The 24489-nt window shown below is 35.9% G+C and overlaps 1 protein-coding gene across 9 annotated transcripts in view; it reads right to left on the bottom strand.

Moving 5' to 3' along the window:
* Positions 1–24489, bottom strand: part of RABGAP1L (RAB GTPase activating protein 1 like) — a 646375-nt gene that overhangs the window by 457502 nt on the left and 164384 nt on the right. For all 9 annotated transcript variants that reach the window (XM_063104460.1, XM_063104464.1, XM_063104465.1 and 6 more), the window contains 2 exons: positions 19809–19902; positions 8050–8200 (listed from right to left, as the gene is read on the bottom strand). In XM_063104460.1, coding sequence (XP_062960530.1) covers positions 8050–8200; positions 19809–19902 — 245 coding nt within the window. The remainder of the gene's footprint in view (positions 1–8049; positions 8201–19808; positions 19903–24489) is intronic.

The raw sequence follows: 24489 nt of genomic DNA, 5'->3' as shown, positions 1-24489 counted from the left end.
TCTCCTTCAGTCACCTATTTGGGAGTCCACCTCACCCCCAACACCAGAGAAATAATGACAGATCATAAGAGTTTAATTTCTGATCTCCCTACTCCTACCAAAAAGGGTGAAATCCTTTCTTTCTTGGGGCTTGCAGGGTATCTTTGCCAATGGATTCCTAACTTTGGCGTGATAGCAAAACCACTTTATGAGGCAGCCAAAGGGGATCCTGCCATTCCCTTAGATCCCACAAAGCCCATTCATTCTCCCTTCCAGTGATTAAAGGCCACTCTCCTTGCAGCCCCAGCTCTATCTCTCCCAAACCTATCTCATCCTTTTATCCTATATGTCACCAAAACCCAAGGATTGGCAGTCGGGGTTTTGGGACAAGAGGTGGGAAATATCTTCTCCCCTGTTGCATACCTTTCCAAACAATTGGACACCACAGCTCAAGGATGAGCTCACTGTTTATGGGCCTTGGCAGCAGCTGCCCTTTTAGCATAAAAAAGCTCTAAACTAACTTTTGGACAACAAACAGTCATTTGTTCCTCCATCATCTTCAAGACCTTCTCAGCCATAAGGCCATGTCCATTCTCTCCCCTTCCTGCCTACAACTTATCCACCTTACCTTCATTATAAATTCCCAGTTCTCCTTTAAACCTTGCCCTCCCCTAAATCCAGCCATTCTCATCCCAAAACACTCACGACCCTTAGAACATAATTGCACGGAGGCTTTAGACCTCTTTCTCGATCCCTTTCCATACATATCCCCGCATCCCATTATGTGGCCCCAACATACATGGTTCATAGATGGGAGTGCCACCTCCACACCCACCCCCCCCCAGGATGGGTTATGCCATAGTAAATCTAACACAAACTATTGAGGCTGCCCCCCTTCCCCCTAACACCACTTCCCAACAGGCAGAACTCATTGCCCTCACATGTGCTCTCACTCTGGCAAGTAACAAACGAGTCAATATATACACTGACTCTAAGTATGCTTACCACCTCCTACACTCCTGCACGGCCATCTGGAAGGAGAGAAGATACATGACCACTCAGGGAGGGACCATAAAAAATGGACACCTTATCAAGACACTTCTTGAGGCTGCACAACTCTCAAAGGAGTCTAGGGTTATACACTGCAGAGGACACCAAACCTCTAATGACCCCATAGCCCAGGGAAACAAACTGGAGGATATAACTGCATAACAGGCTGCTCAGTCACCTGGCCCCCCCCTTCTTCTCCCACTCAGGTCCTTCTCATGGCCCCTATGCCCTTACCCCAATACACACCTCAAGAAATACAACACCTCCAACAGTTGCAAGCACAGAGGAAGGACAACTGGTATACTCCGGTCACTATGTCCTCTCTATCACACAAACTGAGCAAATCCTTTTAGATTTCCATAATTCAGTTCATATAGGCTATGAACCCCTACTACACCTTCTTCAGCCCTTATATTATTCTCCCCACATGGCCAAGTTACTTAAATAAATCAATCAAAATTGTCCTTTGTGTACTCATTGCTCCAATCAAGGTGGCCGCCAAGTTCAGTCCTTTCCCACCAACCAAGCCAGAGGACACACTCCTGGCCAGGATTGGCAAATTGACTTTACTCACATGCCTCCCCACAAAAGGACACACTATCTTCAAAACGTAGTAGATACCTTTACAGGTTGGGTTGAGGCTTTTCCCTGTACTTCAGAGGATGCTACAGCAGTAATGTATGCTCTCACCTCAGAAATCATCCCTCATTTTGGCTTACCCACCAGCCTCCAATCTGATAATGGCCTGGCATTCATTTCCCAGATTATAGAACTCACAGCACAGGCCTCACATATCAAATGGGATTTACATATACCATATTGGCCTCAGTCATCAGGCAAAGTAGAAAAAGCCAATCACCTCATAAAAACACACCTCACCAAGCTGTCCATGGAACTTCACCTCCCTTGGATCCAACTTCTCCCTCCAGCACTCACTTGCTTACGAGCTGCCCCCCGCAAGCCCACTGGGCTCAGCCTCTTCACTCACGCATGGCAGACCTTCACTCCCACACCTCTCCCTTCCAGCCTATCACCTTTAGGACAGTACCACCCTACTTTCTCATTCATTAGGGATCTTCTCCGAGAACAGGCAAATTCTGTACTAAACTTTACCCCAAATGCCAGTTAACAACAACCCGGAAGGGCCCCCCAGTTCAGACCCTAACCCAACACCTCTTTACACTTCATCCATTTTAGGACGTACAAAACTAAAAATCTCCAAAACCTCTGCCAAGATCTCCACTCTTTCCCCGGTTCCAGAAGAAAAATAATCCTTCCTCCAGTGATCATCTTCTCACTTTTACAGGCCCGCTTCACATCGCTCACACAAGAGCTACTCTAAGTCTAGTCCTAACCTAGATAAGTATACGCCACCCCATCTCCCTAACCTTTATTTATTACTTGTTCAAGTACTTGCTACAGGATTGGCAGCAGCTGCCCCAAAGGATTGTAACAATATAGAGAGATTTCTCCTGGCACTCTTTTACCTCCTATCAGTAGGATGCTTCTTAGCAATTTCACTGCGGCAATGTACCTTTTAAACTAACACCTTTGGTCCCTCTTTCCAAACGCCTCAAGAACTGATCCTTCTCTTTGGTCCTTGCCTCTTTCGGTGTCTTTCTAATTTCTTACAGGAGTGGATGCAGGCTTTCACCAACCAAAAGGTTGCCAAATTGTTCCTGGGAGGAGGATATCAACCCCTGAGAACCACAGACCCTTCCCCAGAAGAATACAGCCTCCCCACACGAAACCAATACCCCACCACCTAATTGTTTTATTTTTTTCATGTGAAGACCCATTTCCAGCAGGAATTAGCTTCAGAAGAAAGAGACCTCCGCCCCTTCTTCCCCTCTCCCTATACTTAAAAGGTGGGAAATGGTAGATCTTGAACATAACCAGTGCCATTTTAGGCAAGGCCAAGCACAAAATGACCACCAATCCCTCCCCTCTTCCCTTTACAAGAAGCCTCATGACTTCTGCGAAATAGAAACCCTTTTGCTTCTGCATGGGTGCAAAGCCCCTCCCTCACAATGCCCCTCCTTGACTGCTTCAGACAGCCCTTGGCACCCTGTAGCCCATATAAGCTCTCCCACCCCAACGATGGTTGCTGCTCTCCATTTTGCATGCAGCCCGGCAGATTCCTTTTCTTTAATAAAGCTTGATTGGTACCTGGCATTTTGGTTCACTTTCTTTCACTGAGCACTTTGAATTTCTAAGAAAGGGTAGGCCTTAGAAGCTGCCTCAGAACCAAGGACTTTCTCTCCTCCACTTCCTCCCTACTCCTGCCAAGTGCAGGAAGGGGGAAATCCTTCTGGAATTTCCTTATCTGACTAAGGAAACTTCTTTCCAAAGGAAATGCAATTGTCTTAAGACCTCCTCCCTAGGAATCTCATCAAATAACTAGGAGGAGAAGAGAAGAGACTAAAAATCATCATCATGTCCACAGACTTTTGATCTATTCTTCTAAGAGCAGCTCTCAGAGATTACCTGGGAGACATTATCTATATAATGGAACAACCTTTGTTCACAGTGCAGTTCAGCCTCTCACCACCCTGTAACTTACCCATTCACTTTCCTAACAGAATCATTTACAAGATAGTGTCTGCCTCCTGGGTCCATTCATTTCCCCTAAAGATCATTTACCACCCCTCAAATTTCCTAGAGCCTCCCACTTCCTTATTCCCCATGAAGAATGTATTTAAGCCTAAACCATCACGCTCAGCTTTAAGTCTCATATTTGTAGGACTCCTAAGTCCATGTGCAAATTAATAAAGCAAACCTTCAGAGGATGGAGAGGAAGCTTTCCCTTCACCCCTCCATCTACTCAATATCTATTCTCTCTTTCTTATTAAAAAGCAAACAAACATAAAAACAAACAAACAGACTTGGGCTGTTAGAGTGGAGTAAAGCAGCAAACTGCTCATCCTAAAAAATATTGTCTAGCTTTCCATGAGATAGTAGCCATATAATAGAATTTTGGTCAAGGAGATACTGGTGGAGCTGTTGATTGGAGCTGAAGGGAAAGCTCTTTAAAAGGATGATAGACTTGGTTCAGACATAACAAAGAGAGGTCTGACCTTTGTCTAGGCTGATGGGAGGTAATATTTAAACCCTTGGAATTTCCTGAATGTTAAGAGTGCCTTTGTTATTCATGGCAGGCCCCTCCAACCATATATGATAGTTTATGCTAATGATGAAATTCATGGTGGGCCCCTTGATAGCTGTGCTAATAAAAAGACTCAGAATGGGTTTGGCTAAACCACAAAAACCAACCAAGTGATTAGAGGATTAAGGCTTTAAGCCATGTGATATCAGCCCAACCTCGGGGTAGGAAACAAGGGAAGCCTAGAGATTGAGTTCAACCAGATAGGCGAAAATCCAATCAACCATATCTATGTAATAAAACCCCAATAAAAACTCTGAACACTGAAGCTTGGTGGGCTTCCTGTGTTGGCAATACTCCAAGTGTGTACCGCTACAAATTGTTGCCAGGAGGGTAATATAGCTTGAAGATGATGCCAGGAAGTAATATGCCCTGGAGGATGATGAAAGCTTCACATTTGGAACTCTCCCAATCCTATATTCTACCTACACATCTCTTCTTTTGACGGGTTCTGATTTATATCCATTTGCTATTAAAAAAAAAATATATATATATATATATATATAAATCATAAATATAGCACTTCACTGAGTTCTGTGAGTCATTCTAGCAATTATCAAAATTGAGGGAGTCTATGGGAATGAACAAATTTGTAGCTAACAGGTCTGAAGTAAGGGTGGCCCTGGGGAACCCAAATTTTCAGCTGGTGTCAGAAGTCTTGAACAGACGTGGCAGTCTGGAGGACTGTGCCCTCAGCCTCAAATTTGGCTAATTTGGGTAGCCTTTGTCTTTTTTTTCTTCTTTTATGAACATGATGCTGGATATGGAAAACCCATCTTGTGACAAGGTGACAATTACATGCTAAGTGTATCAGGGTCCAGTCAGGGAAACAGAACCTGCTCTAGGTATTTCAAAAAGCATTTAATGCAGGGACTAAGGTACTTAAACACTGGAAGAGCAAAAGATTGGAGATACTGATGCTAGCTTTTAGGTTTGTCACCAAAGCTATAGTCCAGAGATTCAGAAGGTTGCTGGTGCCGCTCAGGTTAGGAAACTGCAGGAAAGAAGAACCAGAGAATGAAGGCAAGTGATTGAGAATGAAACGCCCAGAGGCAGATGCAAAAACCACATACCCTGCAAAGCCTCCATATCTGCCCACCACTGACAGAGAAAAATATGGCTTTTGTCTCCCTGCAGTCTTCCAGCCAGAATTCCAGAGGGAAAGGGATCTGGGAAATATAGTTCCTTAGGTTCTAAGTGTCTTCTATATATTTTATTTAATGAAAATGTTTTTGCCATTCTGTTTCTCGATCTTAAAGCTTTTCTCCAAGTTGTGTATTCAAAACTACCACGGTGACTGGTATAAAAGATAAAACTTTTTTCACATATTTGAATATATACTGCATGATCAGGAGTTCACAAATAATATTATGGGATAGTATTCCTTATATTTTTCCCCAAATTTGAAATCTTAAAAGGTATGAATCAACAAAGCCTCTTACTGGAGAAAGAGGTATGACTGTACCTGCCACCACGTGAGCAACCATTAAAAATATACAGTTTCTTATTTACATGAAAAAGTGATCTGATACCCAGAGTTATGGTCTCTGCACATTTTTGATCAGATATCCATCAATAAAAACTTCTGAGCATAAATTTCCAACATATGTGTATTTATTTTTATTATATGCAATAACATGATTTCCAATATATGTGTATTTATTTTTATTATAAGCTACTACAGTACTATGGATACTATAAAGCATAAAAATTTAGATAGGATATAAAAAGAGGTAAAAATGAAAAAACTTTGCTTCATAAAAATACTACAAAAATATTATTCAATACTGAATATGACTCCTTTTTTTATTTTGTGTAGTTTTTCTATTGAGATAAACAACACATAACATAAAAATTCACCACATACAAGTGCATAATTCAGTGGTTTTTAGTAATATTCACAATGTTGCCCAACCATCACCACCATCTAATTCCAGAACATCCCATCACCCCAACAATAAATGCCACACCTGTCAGAAGTCACTCAATTCTTCCCTCTCCCATCCCCCAGCAATCAGCCTTTTTCTGTCTCTAGAGATTTGCCTATTCTAAACATTTAACATAAATAGAATCGCACAATATGGATCATTATTTTTTAACATTTTATTAGTTTATAAAACAATAATTTGAAATTTTGTTTCTAAGTCAGTTTTTTTATCCATGGATTTATTTTTTATCATATCTAAAAAAGACTTACACAGATCCATAGACCTAAGTAGAAGTGTATCATTTTTTCAGTCCCACCCATTAATTATTTTGTTGAAATTTTGCTAGAAAATTACCCATTTTCTCTAGGTATTCTTATGAATAAATCAGAAGATATTAGGTTTACATTTTTAACAATCAGCTCCAAATTATCTGAAGCTATTTTTACAAGTTTTAAACATATTTGAAGTTTCTGATTCCAGGTTTTTAAGTATGAAAATATAAGAGTTTTTATAGTAACAAACGCATGCAGTTTTCAGTGACAAAATCACGATGTTTACATTGCCAAATATTTCAAAATTTCCTTCTCTACAACATGTGTTTATTGCCAAAAGTAGCTGCTTTGTCACTCATTCTCATAACATTAACTCTTCTTTGAAGGAGAAGATTAACAGTTTTTTTTGTTTTTTGTTTTTTTAATATCTTGACATGCAGCATCCTGTGGCGACAATCTTTTAAACCAGTTATCCATTTATGAGGGTTACGTTAAAACCGGATAACTTATAAATCCACTTAAACTAGCACAAGTAAACTGCAAGAAAATTGTAATATTCTGAAAGTAAATATATCCCACTCTAAGATTTGCAAGTTCCGTTCTTCCCTAAGGTTACTCCTGAGCCATGTGGGACAAGTGACAATGGAACCCAAGAACCTAGTAAGGCCAAAGTACCATGGCATACCTAGTATTAGTATAGTTTAATATCCTTTCGTGTTTATAATTTTAAAAATACAAATGCAATTTTAGACATTTCCCCCCACATACCAATGGATTATCTTGCATATCTCACTGCAGAGACTACTAATCTTAAAAAAAAGGTAAAAGTTCTTTTTTTAAAAAAAAATCTGAATTTAGCAATGACTGAATATGCAAGGCACTCAGAAAATATTTGTGGAAGGAAAGGAAGCAAAGAAGAAAGGAAATTAAGGAGGATTTATTGTGGATAAAGCATTTTTAAAGTTGATATATTCTAAGGAACAAAGTCTTCATTATCAAAAGTCGTACTTATGAACAGAGGTTTTTAAAAAACACAAATAAAATGTTACTATTATTTAAAAATCTATGAATTAGAGTAGATTAAGAAATTAGGAGGTGACACCTAAGAGAAGACTCTAGGGTCAAGGCCAACACTTAACCTTTAGTTCTAAAATCAGATATCCGAACATAATCAAAGGAATTTACATTGGAACCAAGGGCTCCTGACAGAATAAGGATCTGGGCAACTATCCACATTGTTTAAATGCAAGATGACATAAGCAAAGAAGGCCTTTCAATTTTATTTAAAAATTATACTACAGTAAATATGTATGAGTGTAACTATGTATGAGTATATATATAAATCTCATACAATAAGGTTAGTTGAAAAGTTAGAAAACACTTAAAATATAAATACATCCCAATTTAATAAAGTTATTATAAATTCACTTGAATGAAAAAAGGAATGCCAAAGCATAAAGCGTTCATAGATAGCTACATGCATGGTTACCACTATCCAACAAGTGTTCAGAACAAAAGGCAGAAGTATTGACTGAGCAACTCCAATATATTCTTTAAAGAAGTTCAAAGCATTATGACTTCTGCAAGCTATGAAAAACAGGATTTTTTAACATGTTATCCCATAAAAATAATATGAAAAATGAAAAGAGCTTCCTACCTTTGTGATAAGAATTCGGTATCTGTCCAGCATTGCCTGGTTGTCATGGCAGCCTGCTAATAACTGCCACACCTCTGCCCTCAAAGCTTCAGGAACACCACTCTTCACCAGAGTAGATAGCCCTTTTGGTCGTCCACCAAGATTACTGTGCCTGAAAAAACAAGAAAGTAAACCATTCACACTCCCTTTACGACTCCTGAACTGCTGTTGCTATGGAAAGTATATTTATTAGTTTATAAAGAAGTGTACACCTCAGTTAAGAGAGAAATGGTAGGAGGAGTGAAATAGTAGTGCTTAAGCTCAGTGATGCCTTTGACTTTTTTTTTTTATCTCATCTTCTTTACTGGTGAGCCATGTTATTCCTACTTCAGAGAAAGTTGTTTCTTCCTTTCATTTACTTTTTAAAATCATCCTACAAACTTATTCATAATAATAAATGTGCTAGTTATATATTTCTAGGCAGCATTTCAAGTCATAAAAAGAATCATCTGAATCCCCAGAGATTAATGTATGGCAAGTTGACTAATGGTTTGTGTGGTGGGGGATGAGGTTCAGGAAGAAATGCTGAAAGCAGATCATAGACCTATCACACCTTGACCATACCCCCTTCTCTGAGGTCAGGCTGAGTTGGTCCAGGTGCCAAAAGCAGGCACTATAGGCAGCATGAGGTAGATCTATACTTTGGTTTCATGCTGCAGTCACATCCTGATCCAAAGGTCCCTGGGAAAGTCTATCTCTTAATGACCTAACTTGGAATTCTTTGTTTCAGCACAAAGTTAAATATCAAGGATCTTCCAGATTAAAATGACCTAAGACAGGTTTTCTAGTAAGAAGAGTTCATTATTGTTTGAGCATCTGGATTTGTCTCCCTGATTTGTTAAAACTGCAAGCACTCCCTAAAGGAAGGACCTTGCCATTTCCTACAATCACCAGAACCTATAAAACTCTACCTTGCCGGGCAAGCAAAATAAACTTATGTTGCCTTACCTCTTACCTTATGCCAGCCTTTTCCATTCCCAAGAATCTTTAGAATCAGAACAAAAGCAAAATCTCACTTCCTAAAGTCGATCACATAGTAGGTTTGCTACTATGATCACCTGCCCATTTGATCAAGAAACTGAATTACAGTTTCAAGTCTTGTGAATGTAATTCCATTCCTCACCTTTTTCCTGGTGCCTACCTTAAACCTGGAGCTATGTTCTATCTCTTTTTGCTCAGACTTTATCTCTACTTACATTTGCTGCTCACTTTTGATCTCTTAGAGCTGTCCCTGGTGCAACCATCTGGACTCCAAACCTACCCTGACAATGTACTCTGGTTTGGCCTAATACTCCAAGCTCTGGTTTCTAGTTTTAAGCCTTAAAAGTCATAGAATATACATGTTTATTTTCTAAAATTGGCCTCCCACCTACTTCTCCAGATTATACATACTCTTCCACCTCCAGCCCAGACCCCAGTTTTGGCATGCCATTCCTCTGAAAATATGTTCCATGCTTTTCCCATACTGCCATAATCTGCCTATCTTTGAAAAAACCGTAACTTCCATAACTCAAGCAAGTTAAAGTAAACTCATTCCATTAATATTCTTAATAAACCATCAGATTTATACTGATTCTGCTATCTTTCAGCCTCTTCTAGCTAAACTTTTGTATTGTTGGATTAGAGAAACTAAGCTGATAATACTGATGGGCTTGAAGCAAAATGAAGTAGAAACAAGTACAGCTTATATGATTTAACATACTATATAATGCAATTAAAGAACATAGTTATGTAGCTAAGTGACAAAAGCAGGTTTCAAAATAATATATAAGTATTATATGAGGTGTACACATACACAATTTAAAAACCTGCTTTTAAACATGCATAGGAAAAAAACTAAGAATGAATATACCCCCAAAATATCTGTGTAATAGAATTGAGAGGGAAAGTACCACTTTTATTTTCCCATATTACATGAAATATTTACAATGACCTTAAATTCTTTCATAATTGTAAAACATAAAAAAATTCATTTCAATTCTTTACATCTTTCTCATGGATTTAAAGTAATATATAGGGCTGGCCAGTTAACTCACTTGGTTAGAGCATGATATTGTAACACCAAGGTAAAGGGTTCGGATCCCCGTACCAGTCAGCCACCAAATTAAAAAAAAAAAAAAAGGAATATATAATTTTACTTAATTTGAAAAAAACATCATAGATAAATCTACTCCATAAAAGATGTCAGGTAGAGGGAGAGTAGTAACTATTTTTTAAAGATTTACACCTGAGTAAACTATTTGATGCCTGGAACTTCCTTCCAGCTGCTGCTTCTTCACTATCCAATTGAGTTTGACATAACTAAAGAAATGCTTGCCACAGAGAGCCAGGATCAATCATGGAAGAATCTTTTTCACAACTTTATGTTTGGCTCTGATTACACTTTTGAATAAGAGAAACACATATGGTTTGAGGGTAACTTAATTTCTATACCTTTATTGTAGAAAACTGAGTTAATTAAAAGCAACAGTGTGCAATGAGCTAAATTCATTTCTTCTGAAATTAAATGCAAAGATACTTTGAATTATGAGTCTCATAATGTAAAATATCATATAAAGGGAATTAAAAGTAATTAAATATAGTATATTCTACATGTTATATAGAAGTCAATAAATCATCACTGTGTATCCACATCTATTAAAACTCCAATAAATACCTCCATATAAAAAAGATCTTTATTCAAGCCCACATATCATATTGCCTCCTACCTGGCACAAATTTCTCAGAAGTGTCGTTGTATTTTCAGTATCTCTATTTCTTCTCCTCCCACTCATTCCTCAACTGAGTTCAACATGGCTTCTCCATCTCTCCTTGAAAAGTTTCCACTTAAGTAATTTATGACCTCCTCCAAGCCACTAAATTCAGGGACATTCTTCAATCCTTTCACTGTTGACCCCTCGGTTTCCCTTGGCTTCAGTGACAACGTACTACCTCTTTATCCCCCCTTACAAACCTCAGTGTTGACTGCTTCTCCTCTACTAAGCTCTTAAGTGTTCTGAGTTCTCTCTCACAATCTTACCCCCAGTGACCTAATTCTTTCACTCTCTTGTCTGGAGGCATTATCACCTAGGCACAAATATTCTCAGCACCAGAGGCTCCGAGGCACCTCAAAATCAACATGTACCCATCTGAGCTCACATTCTTCTCCCTAAACCTGGTTGTCTTCCAGGGTATCCCATCTCAGTAACTGTCACCACAAACCATCTAAACTAGAAACCTGGGAGTTACTGTTGACATTACTCTCTGCCCGATAATCCATCACTAATCCACCACCAAGTCTAATGGATCTTATTTCCCCAATCTCTCCAAAGTCCATGCCACCAATTTTATCTGCCCTAGATCTCTGTGATAGCCTCCTAACATCTACTCATCCTACTACAATATATTTCCAATACTGCAGGCAGAATGAAGAGAGATAACAGCTTGATTAAATATTCTGTTGGCTCAGATTATTTTGTTTAATGATTTACCTAAGATTTTGGAGTTTGAATATATCTTCCGATACATGAATACACACATTCATCCATACCCCCCTTAAGGTTAATAGTCAACAGTCCCCAGGGAACATTTTACCATAGTATAATTCAACTCAATCGACATTCAGCTTCTAGTGGACCCACACCCACTTGTTTGGCCAAGCAGAATGAAAATGTCTTTTCTCCTCTCTTAAAAACCTAGGCACTTTTTAGCTTTACACACTGACATTTAAAAAGAACTGGGTCATTCACAACACTGTTTCATTAACAGCCTTAATTTACTGGCTATCCTGGTAACAATAAACAATTCTATTGCATATGGCACCCAATTACTTGAGAATTGCTAACAGATGTTAAGCAAAATGCTGGTAGTATATATACATCTATAACCAGAGAAGAACTAAATAAATAAAAGAGCAATTTATAAAAATTATCCTTGCTTTCAATATTTCTGATAAAAAATATAACTACATATGGCCATTGCTTTGATACAACATTAACTACAGCTATCAGGAACTTGGAAGTAGGAAACTAGTTACAACACGTGCTGAACTCTGCCCCTAGAAACAATTTTTTGGCTATTTATATTCAGTCATCAAAATATTTTGTTTTCCTGCCCACAATACTGCCATTCTCATGATCTCTCTTTAAACTCACAACTAGAAGCTTCTAATACTACCTGGGCAGCAAGAGTATCAATTTTCCTAGTCTATTCACTCTCTTACTAGAACTTCTACATGCTCCTATTAAAACTAATCCAGCAACCTACCTATATTTATAGAAATGGCAGCCTGCCACCCGGTTAAAAAAAGTTCTGGCTGTGGAGCCAGAGATTGCCTAGATTCAAATATCAGCTCTGTCATTTACTTGCTATATGACCACAAGCAAATTACTTATTGGCTGTGGAACCTTGAACAAGTTGACTATTTGCTGCCATTATTTGCTGTGTGTTTTTATGCTAGCTATGTAACATAGCTGTGCCTCAGTTTTCTCATCTCTAAAATGAGGATAATAATAGTACCTAGCTCAGAGGGTTGTTATAACTGAATTAACTACCACAGGCTCAGTGCTTAGAATAGCAGCTGGCACAGAGGAAGTACACTTAAATGTCAGCTATTACTTTTGTTACCATGCCTCACTTTTCCTCCTGTTACAATGAGCTGTCTGGACTCCTAAGTACAACACCTCCATTAGTCAACAAATCCACCTCTTCTTGCCTATTCATCAACTTATCTTGTAGTTGTGTCCTCTTCTCTGACATTATCAAATTTTCTCTCTCTACTGGGTTATTTCTAATATGCTATATTGCCCATCTTGATTGATTTTTAATAAAAACCTCTCAACTCACCTCCACTTCCTAATTTGTACCCATTTTTTTTATCATCACTTTATGTCAAAACTACTCTTAAGAGCTATCTATACCTGCTGATTTCCCTTCCTCTTAGGCATGGTCCAACTGAGCTTTCATTCCTATCTCTTCATTGAAACTGCTGACAAAGTCATCAGTGACACCCAAATTGCTGAACCCAATAAAATTCTCAGGCTCATCCGACTTGACCTATCAGCCTTGATTACACCCTCTTAATCGACTTAGTTCACTTCCTTTCTGTCTTGGTTCTCCTCCTACCTCACTTTTTATGCTTTCTTGGACTCTTTGCACCATCTTCTTCATCTTTCCAACCCCCAAACATTGGAGTGGTCCAGAGCACAGTCCCTGGATGACTTCTTATTTTGTTGCAGCTGTTATTGCTCTTGGTGGCTGGCCAGCACAGGGAACTGGACCCTTGACCTTGGTGTTAAAAAGCCACACTATAATCAACTGAGCTAACCAGCCAGCCCCTGGATGACTTCTTATCTATACTCACTCCCTCTCCCCCATTCCATTTTAACAGCTTTATATACTGATGGTTCCCAAACTCATATTTCCTTCCCTATCTTTCCCTTGAACTCAATCTTATATGTTATTGACTAATGGCCACATTCATTTAGACATCTAAAGGCATCTCAACATCTCCAAAATCTTGATGTTATCCTCCAAACCTACTCTTCCCCCCCATCTTTCATATTTGAGTAAATGGCAAGTCTTCTAGTAGTTCAAGCCAAAAACTTTGACATCAGTGATCAGTTATTTATTTTTCTCAGGCCACACAGGAAACATAAGCAAATTCTATCAGCTTTCTCTCAAAATAAATCCAGAATTTGATTGCATATCACCCTCTGCCACTAGCCTAGTGGAAGACACCATCATCTCTCCCCTGGATTATTTGCAATAACATTCTAACTATTCTGACAGCTTTCATCTTTGTTCCCTTATAATTTATGTTTCACTTAGAAGCCAGAATGATGTTTTTTAAATGTTTAAGTCAAAACACCTCACCATGACATGACATGATCAAAACAAAAAGTGATCGTCAAGTAACTTTCCTAGGGTTAAAGATGGAGCTGGGTACAAGAGAAACAAATCTACTTACAAGCTAACAGGGAATATAACCACTTATATTTACTTAAAAATTACATAAGACAAAAATAATCAAGTATCAAATTGTAGAAATATAAAATGTTCATGGAATTTAACATACAGAAATCTGTAATGGTCAACAATATTTCATTCATAAATACAGTCAATAAATATTTATTGAGTACCTACTATATATACTCCAGGCACTGTCACAGATGCCTGTAAAATAATAGTAGCTTTAAGGAGGTCATGTGTATTTGATATAACTTTGAAGGGTTAGAATAAAAAAATTAGTTAAGACAGTGTCTCGTACAATACTACAAATCAAAGTAGCGAGAGAGGAATGAGTTATACAAGGAATAATGAAGGAATTGTCTGAGATAAGAAAAGGACACACTTTGAATAGCTAATCTATATATCATATGTCATAAATTTTATTCCTGTTTTTTTCTTCTTTTCTTTTTTTTGATGTAGTGGTAACATTCTGTGCTTCAATAACTACAATGTCCAGTTAATACTCTGGGCTTCTTTTCTCTCTTTTTTTTCTGCTATTTATTTAAGGTACAATTTATGCACAGTAAAATTAACCTTTTTAGCACAGAGTTCTGTAAGTTTGGACAAATGCATATACATGTGTGACCACCACCATAACCAAGATATAAGACAGTTCTACAACCTCCCCAAAATTCCCTGTGCCCTCTCGTAGTCAACATCACCCCAACACCTCCAGTCATAGGCAATCACTGATATATATGTTTTCTATCATGATAGCTTGGGCTTTACCAGAATTTCATATAAATGGAATAATACAGTATTAAGCCACTTGAATCTGGCATATTTCACTTAACATACTGCATTTGAAATAGATCATGTTGTTGTGTATGTCAATAGTTCATTATTTTGATTTGTGAGTAGTATTTCATTGAATGGATATACCACAGTTAATTGATCCAATTACTGTTGAAGAATGTTTGGGTTATTTCCAGTTTGGAGTTATTATAAACAAAGTTACCATAAACATTTATGCAAAAGTTTTAATTTCACTTGTGTAAATACATAGGAGTGGGATTGGAATTGCTGGGTAGCATGGAAAGCATGTTTAACTTTACAAAAAATACCACATTATTTTCCTGCATCATTTTGCATTTCCACTAACAACAAACAAGACTGGCAGTTGCTATGCTATGTTCCCAATTCTTCCACATCCTTGCCAACACTTGTATCACCTGTCTTTTTGGTTACAGGCATCCTAGCTGGTATGAAGATGTATCTCACTGTAGTTTTAATTTTCATTCCCCTGAGGACTAATGATGTTGAGCATCTTTTAATGTGCTAATTGGAAATTTGTCTATTTAGATTGTGTGGCTCTATTTCTGAACTCTCTATTCTGTGCCCCCGAACAATGTGATTATTGTTGCATCAATACTCTCTTGATTAATGTAGTTTTACAGTAAACCCAGAAATCAGACAGCATGCCTTCCAACTTTTTCCATTTTCAAAATTGTTTTTTGAAATTATTCTAGTTACTTTGCCTTTCTATATAAATTTTAGAATCGGCTAGTTAGTTGCTACATAAAAAATTCTGGGATTTTAATGAAATTACACTAACTCTATATGTTAGTTTGGGAAGAACTGAAATGTTAACAATATTGAGTCTTTCACTCCATGAGCATGGTCTATTTCTCCATTTATTTAGGTTTTCTTTGATTTCTTTCATTATGGTTTTCTAGTGTCTCAAAGTACAGGTCTAGCCCACAGTTTGTTATATTTCTATCTAAGTATTTCATGTTTGGTTTTTTCTCTGGCACTTTTGTATGTTTTTATAAATTTTTACTTCCAATTTTCATTACTAGGACTTAGAAATGAGACCCATGTTCACATATTGACCTTGTATCCTACAGTCTTGCAAAACTCACTTATTAGTTCTAGGAGGTTTTTGGTTTGCTTGTTTTTTTAGATTCCTTGGGACTTTGTACATAGACAATCATGTCTCTGCAAATAGAGCAGTTTTGTATTTTCCCTTCCAACCTTGTTTGCCTTTTATTTCTTTTTCTTGTCTTACCGCACTGGCTAGGACTTCCAGGACTGTGCTGAGTAAGAGTGATAATAGACATCCCTGCCTTATTCCCAGTCTTTGGTCTTTCACTTTTATGTGAGATGTTAGCTGTAGGTTTTTCACAGGTTCCTCTTATCAGGCTGAGGAAGCTCCCTTGTACGAAGGTACCTCCAAAAGTTCATGAAAAGATTCGTATTATCTTTTAATTCTATTTTTTTCCCATGAACTTCTTAAAGTACCCTTATATTGTTTGCTGAGAGTTTTTATCATGAATGAATGCTGAATTTTGCCAAATGCTTTTTCTTAATTTACTGAGATGATTATATAGTTTTTCTTCTTTAGCCTGTTGATACGGTTAATTACACTGATTTATTTTCAAATGCTGAACCAGCCTTCCATTCCCAGAACAATCCTCTTATAACCATGCCATATTATCCTTTTTCTATATATTATTGAATTTGATATGCTAGTATTTTGTTGAGGATATTTGAGTCTATATTCATGAGGGACACTGGTCTGCAGTTTTCTTTTTTGTAATATTTTTATCTGGTTTTGATATCAGGTTTTGTCAGTGTCATAAAATTAGTTGGATATTGTGGAAAAGATTGTATAAAATTTACATTATTTTTTTTTAAATGTTTGTTAGAACTTGCCAGTTTGGCCTTAAGTTTTCTATATTGAAAAGTTTTTAACTATGAATTCAATTTTGTTAAAATATATAGGATTATTCAGGTTATATTTCATTTTGAATGAACTCTGACGGTTTACATCTTTCAAGAAATGTGTCCATTTCACCTAAGTTTCTAAATTTATACACAGTGAATTGTTTGTAACATTATTTTAATTATCCTTGTAATGTCTATAGTAATTTGTAGTGATATATTCTCTGATTCCTGTAACATGGGTCCTCTCTCCCCTTGCTTTTTTCTTGATCAGTTTAGTTAGCCATTTATCAAATTTATTAATTTTTATACAAAACCAGTTTTAGTTTGATTTCCTCTACTGCTTTTCTATTCTCAATTTCATTTATTTTTATTCTATTATTACTTGCTTACTTTGGTTTTAATTTACTCTTTTTTTTTCTGGTATCTTAAGGTAGCTTAGGTCACTGATTTGAAACTTGTTTTCCAATATAATATGCCATGAATTTTAAATATATATTGAAATAAGAGCATTCAAAGGCAAAAGAAGCATAAGATTTTTTTCTAAATTAAATTTTGTTTACATTCAGAGTTTTAGAATATTAACTGCTATGAAGTGAATGTTATGAATAAATAATTTAAATAATTTTTTAAAACTTGCTTGAAAAAAAGATGTCTCTACTTTCCTTCCCAACCATTCTCACTTTTCCACTCCTCCCAAAGAACATGTGCACTTGCTAACTGAAAATCTAGAGAGTGTAATGTTTGTATATACTCCCTTAAATGGAAGAGCCCCACACTGTTATTGTAACTTCTTCAAGATTGGTGATATAATCCCAAAGAATAAAATGACAAAATATAAATTCAGATGTTTTCTTAATTCAGTGGCAAGGGGGAAAAAAGCAAAAAAGAGAACAAAATGAAAACTCTACAAAAAGATACTCCATTTCTGGGAGAGAGAAATGCACGCAAGTGCCAAGACATAATACTTTCACTTGAAAAACAGAACCCAAAAAGGTTAAATAATATGCCCAAGCTATATATCAAGTCAGTACTACAAGTAGAACTCTAATCCAGTTCTACTGAGTTTTAGCATAATTTTTTCCCCACTAAATCACACTACCTTTCCACAGGTCTTATCAAACTGAAATTTTTGTCACAGAGTAAATTAGAGGCAAGGAGAAACTTTTTATCCAAAAAAAAACTGGTTTCTGCAATTCATGTATATAGAATATCAAAAAGTTTTGTTGGTGATTGATTTAAGTTGGCGTATAAGATATTAGCTTTAGGTATGCTATACTTTGCTATATTAGAAAGAATGTGTTGGGCCAGTAAAAAGTAAACACCCAATTCTCAGTAGTGAGAGATCCAATAAAGGAGACCTTATTTTCTGAATGACCTGCTACAAAAGAGTATGCCCCTGTTCCTGACCACAGAATCAGGGAAAAATAAATCCTGACCATAAAGTAGAGCTGCCATAGGACACAGCTGCTTATTTCTATGATGTATTGAGGTCCATATAAATTCCTCTTTCTTCCCCTAGCAAATAATTTGAAAGGGGTAGGGAAGAAAACATAGAATAGAATCCAAGCTATGGTATCAAAGAAAATGCTACCATTATATCTACTCCTATATGAGATAAATTTATATTTAGGTAGACAATACTTACAAATCAATAAATTAGCTTCTGGATATAGTATAGGGAAAAACTGTGAAAGACTTTTTGAAATGGACAAAAGAGATTACTCAACATCATTTCAATGGAATGCTGGAACATCTGAGGATTATCTGATACTATAGGGGAGTGTGCTTTTATGTCTTAGACTAGGCTTTACAACTCTCAAGAGATAGAAGATGATGTGTAGAAAACTCATAGCAATGCAAATATTTTCTGTCCATATCTATGCAAATTATTACTATTCATGGTAATGCAAATGAATTGTCAGGTAAAGAACATAAATCTCTAAATCAAATCCTCATTTTGAGAAACTCTTACCAGTTCTGCATTAATTGAGTTAAATAAATTCTCTGAGATGTGTACATTTTATATTTGTACGTATAAGGATAAATAAAATGAAATTTTCTTTGTTTAATAAAGGAGATGCAGTTGGCCCTCCCTTCTTCTCTGGGTGTCTCCTTCAAAATATAATAGGCCCAATACTTGGTCAGAGCTTAGTAAACATCATCTCCAGATTTTACAATAAGAAATCATGAGCCTTTCAATCCTCAGAATGGTAAATACATACTTTCTAAATTATTACCCAAGAGTCTCTCAGAGTATGTACAGAAGACCATGAGGAGCATCCATTTGTCTGTCAAGAAGATAAAATAAGTTTTAATTTTTCTTTCTTCTACTTTTCTGTGAAATTTTGTCCAGACTTTGTAGTCTCTCCCAGACAATGTGCATGGATATAATATGATATGCACACTCAAAAATAAATTGTGTTTTCTATGTCTATACTGGTGTAGAGGAGTCTTTTTGTTGGCAGGATTCTTTAATTTCACCAACATATGACAGTTATAATACCCTTTTTTAAAAACTTACTGATCATAAACAGAATATTTATTATAAGAAATATAAACAGAGTATTCTTTTATAGACTCTTTTATAGTACTCCAGATAAAGTACCCCAAAATGTAAAGTAATAGTTTTACAAAGAATAAAATAGGCTGAGTTAAAGTTTACAATCAGTGGTGAAATGAGTAATTATAAGCTGTACAGTCCTTTTAGTGGTAATGCACTTGGTAAAGAAAGGAAGTGTAACCTTTTCACAACAGATATTTAAATGTGTTGGCAATGTAGCACAAAATTGACTACTCTGAACGATGTTATGTCTAAATGTAATAATAAGGCAAATATATCTTCCAAAAGTTAAGATGAAAAGACCATATTGGAAGAAAGACCTAGCCATAGTAAAGAGTATCTATGAACTATATTTTAATTTTTATGTTTACAAAGTACATTAATATATTAATATTAAGATAGTTGTTAATATTAATCTTTTCAAATCTATTTTAATATATAGGCTTTAATAAAACAAATTAACATCAACTATGTAAAATTTTCAATAAGAAAAATAAATTTTTACCATCTTCCTAGCAATTCTCCCCAAGAATATAGGATCTTCTCAGGACAATCCTTAGAAACATCACCAGTACCACTTGAGAGTTCATTATCACTCTCTACAGAAAAAAACACAAAAATAAAACCAATAAACTTTGTATTACATGTTATAGTAGATATTTATACACTATAAAACAAGAAGCATGACTATGTGTCTAATAAAACAGTCAAACAATACTTCCTACATTACCAATCAAAAAAAATCAGTAGACTTCATTAAAGTAATTTATCTTTAATGCCTAGACAAATATTTTCAAAACATAAACTTTCTATAAAAATTCTCATCCACAGTTACATAGAATGAAATACCTATAAATAACTTTATCTAAAGAGTGTAATATTTAAAAGCAAATGATAATATAATTATCAAAGGGACATGAAAAACGATTGCATTATATAATGTTAAACTTTAAAGCATTTACTAAAAAATTTTTTAAATAAATGGGTATAAATAAATAAATAAATACATTTAGGCTTTTTTAAAAGAAATTTCTATATGGTGCTCTGCTCACAGATTAATATTCTCAAATATTAATATTTTATTAGTAAGAGCAACAAATATCAAAATTAAGTGTCCAACATATATATCATCATGTAGCACAGAGAAACATATTATGAATGAACACAAACAACCAGAAATGTAAAAAGAACTTTTAGGTTTTTAAAGCTATATTCATAAAAAAAGATATTTTTGACTAAAGGAAAGATGAAACTGTTTGGGCTTTTAAAATGGCAACTTTACAAAACATCACAAAATGTAAAGTAATAGTTTTGAAAGATTAATTTACAGTTTACAATCAGTGGTGAAATGACTAATTCTCAACTCTATAAACCTTTTAAGGAGTTACAGAGGTGGTGGAGAAAGGAAATGTAATGGATCCAGTTTATCTACGTTACAAAAAGGACTCTGACATAGTACTATATAAGAAAAGAAGTACTGTCTGAATAAAATAAGCTAGGTAAAAATCTGCCTGGCAGATAGCAAGCACTAAAGTTTTATCAGTGCTACTACTGCACAACAGGAATTGGCATTAAGTGGCTCCCACAGGGGTCTGTGGTAAGAACAGTATTACTTAGCATATTACAAAAGCCAATGATCCAAAAATAAACTAATTCATATCTGGGAATATATACAACACCATAAAATGTTAATGTAATAAATAAAGGTTTATTTGGCCAGGTTAAAAGATTTGGTCATATTCATATGAAAAGATTTGACCACATTATTCAGTAAAATACCAGTATAACCAAAACACATGCACATAACCAGAAAAATGCTTCATCATCTTCGGAACAATACCAGATAAATAAGAATTATGAGGGACATTTTATTCAAAAAGTGAACATTCTGGAAACTGGAATGACAGCAAAGAGGGTACACACTGGCATTACTGCTCTGGAATTACCTCACATAAGCAACTCTATGAAGCTTGTAACAAGTTCATCGCGAAATAACAGAAATGTGAGATTTTTAAAAAGTTAAAGCAAATGAAGTATTACTAAGTATTGGAAGAATAATGTAAACAAAAACAACTGAAGCTATAGTATTAAAATATCCTAAGAAAATATCCCATGTAAACAACTAGCCAGGATAATAACCCTTACAATTTTTCATTAAGACAATAAGACAGATTCCCAATTAGACTGAAAGAGAATATAAGCTTGATAATACACAGTTTTCCTAAAAGTAGACAGAAACAGGCAGGAAAGTTGATATTTAAATAAGAGCAATCTTTTGAATTTATTAAGATTCTAAATTAATACACCATTTGATCCAGCAATTCCATTGCTAGAAGTTTATCCTGCAGAAACACATACACCAAAGAGATATATATATAAAAGTATTTTTCATTGTATCACTGCTTATAATAAAAAGAAACTGAAAACTATCAGGAATCCATCAACTGAAGTTTTATTAACTAAATTATGATATATCTATTCAAAGTATACTATCAAGTAGTTTAAAAGAATGCAATAAATCTGTACATGCTAACATGAGAACATCCATCTAAAATATATTATTTTCTGATAGAAAGCAAGAAATAAGAACCACTTTAAAGTATGGATTTGTTTTAGTAAATAACATTACTTATATGATTACACAGATCTTTAAAAAAAATCTGTAAGAATATACACCAAACAATTAACAGCAATAATAATTCAGCACTAACAGCATCTTTATCACACAGTGTGCACTAAATAAACATTTAGGGAACACATCTTTTACTTTTGAGTTTTATATTTCTGAAATAGTGCATCATGATAATAAGCATGGAAAAGGATTTTTATCTTTTGAATAATCCATATTGCTATATGAAACAAAAATCTATTTTGTTATTATAAACCCCTACTAATGAGCCATAAAATCATCACTGATAACAATGTCTTGTCTTCCTGATAATTTCCTAAGTTATTTTTCACTACAATAAGGATATCAGAACTATAAAAACCTACAATAGCAAAGGATAACCACAAGAAGGAGGAAAGAAAAAGAGCACAATCTGAAGTAAAACCAGGTCCCTGATGAACAATTAAGGAAGAGGCAATACCAAGTCAGGGGCCAAATATTTGCATGGAAAAATAGGACATAGCCAAGGAGGATAGGAATACCAGGCTTTTAACAAATGTCTTCTTATATTCCAGGCACTGTTCTAAGTTTTGTAGGTATTAACTCATATAATTTTCTAAACAACCTACTAAGATAGTCACTACCAGTTGCCCACTTTAAAAATGAGAATACTGAGGCACAGAGAGGTTAAGTAACTTGCCCAAGGCTAACCTGCTAATTAGTGACAGAGGGAGAGAATTCAAACTTGGTTTGCAGAGTCAAATTCTACCTTTCTTTATTGTTTTTCCTACCATGTTTTTTAGAGGAGGCTGTACTTGGCATTTAGCAGATACCAGTCTGTGTTCCAAGTGCCATTATCCAGTAAATGCTGGGAGCCTGAGTCAAAAATAGAAAAGCGAGGCGCACTCAGTTGGTTAGAGCACAGTGCTATAACACCAAGGTCAAAGGTATGGATCCACATACCAAGAGACACTAACTTAAGGACAACAGATTTAATTGAAAGGCTTCAAGGAATATAATTCTCCTTGATGCCAGGAAGAACAAAAATGAAATTAATATCTCAGTGACCTCAAGAGTGTGAGCCAGACCTATCTGCCTTGCTACAGAAACCAATACCCATGCGTGTTTTAAATATGTATTGGCCAACCTGCTAGACAGGAAGAAAGTGGGGTGAAGGAAAGTAAACTAAAATCTCTACTGTATTAGATAAGACAGAGTTCCTAGATAAGATGAAAGAAGTAAAGTAAGATAGAAATAAGAATACAAGATACAGTGAAAAACACAGTGAGGAGATTGGCAAGTAGAAAAACATGACAAAGAAGAAAAGAGAAGAAACAATGTAAGCATGCAGATACATAACAGGGTAACTTAAGGTTTTGAAAAAGCAACTGTATCTCATTCTACCTAGAAAAAAAAAAGGAGGACAAATGATATAAGGCTAAGATTCCTATTCTTTTATCCAAGCCAAAGGCTTGGCTAAATCCTGCTTTTCCACCAAAATCCCTCTTATGGTTGGGCTAAGTGTTCCCCCTGTAGGCCTATTCCATCACAGCACTTATACCACATTAAAATAGTCTATTTTCCTCTACATCTCCCATCAGATCATGAGTTGGACTTGTTGCTTTGCCTCCCATGGATTTGTCACCCCTTTTCCCCTGGGTGACAGAGCCGCCAAAGATTACTCAAAGCCCATCTCTTCTGAGCAGTGAGAAGCCCCGAAAAGGGGTTAATCTCCCAGAACCCTCAAGTGAGAGGCCTTCCTTCCATTTGGAAAATTGACCACAAATTGGGGTTCTCTTCCCGCACTTATTCTCTAGACCAGGAAGTTACAGGAAGAGAACACAGGTGGGGTTTTTGCTTAGTTTAACAAGTTTAACAATAGAAGCTGGTAAAATTCAGTAAGACAGACAAGGTGACACTCTATAATGCAGTTTTCAAGAAGTTAAGTTGATCTGTCAACAAAAGCTTGATCTTAGCAAACATTCTCTTCTTACAGCAATTTTCCAGTATCTTTACATATTAATCAGTAACCTTTCTGTCTTTGAGCCAGCAACCTTGCTGTGTCACAATTCTTTATCTTACAACAGAGACTATAGCCTGGGGAAAATTTCCTGTTCTTTGCAAGGTCAATATTTGAAACTGCAAGGCTTTGGAAAACCAGGCCCTGTGAAGTACACTTGCTTTATGCATACTCCACAGGACTAACGTTTATTTCTATATTCCCAGTGCCTAGATTAGTACTTGGCCATAAAAGTATTAAAAGTTTCCTGAATGAGTGAGGGGAGAGGATGAAGAAAAATCCGTTACAACTACAAAAAAAATGTATGCCTTGGAAATTAGAGCCCTTTAGTACAGAGGCATTTATGTGCAGACATGGGTAAAAGAGAACTAGGTTCATTCAGTCATCCACAATGCATGGATCCTGAAGCCAAATCACCTGAATTTGAAACTCAGCTCCATCACTTACTAGCTGTGATCCTGGTGAAGACACTTAAACTTTCTGTGCTTCAGCTGCCTATCTCTAAAATGGGGATAATAATAGTACCTACCTTAGAGTACTTGTAAGAAATAAGCAAGT

The sequence above is a fragment of the Cynocephalus volans genome, chromosome 8 (genome assembly GCF_027409185.1).
Source record: "Cynocephalus volans isolate mCynVol1 chromosome 8, mCynVol1.pri, whole genome shotgun sequence".
NCBI lineage: Eukaryota > Metazoa > Chordata > Mammalia > Dermoptera > Cynocephalidae > Cynocephalus > Cynocephalus volans.
Note: the sequence above shows the minus strand (reverse complement) of the source record. Positions and strands in the feature narration are given on the sequence as shown.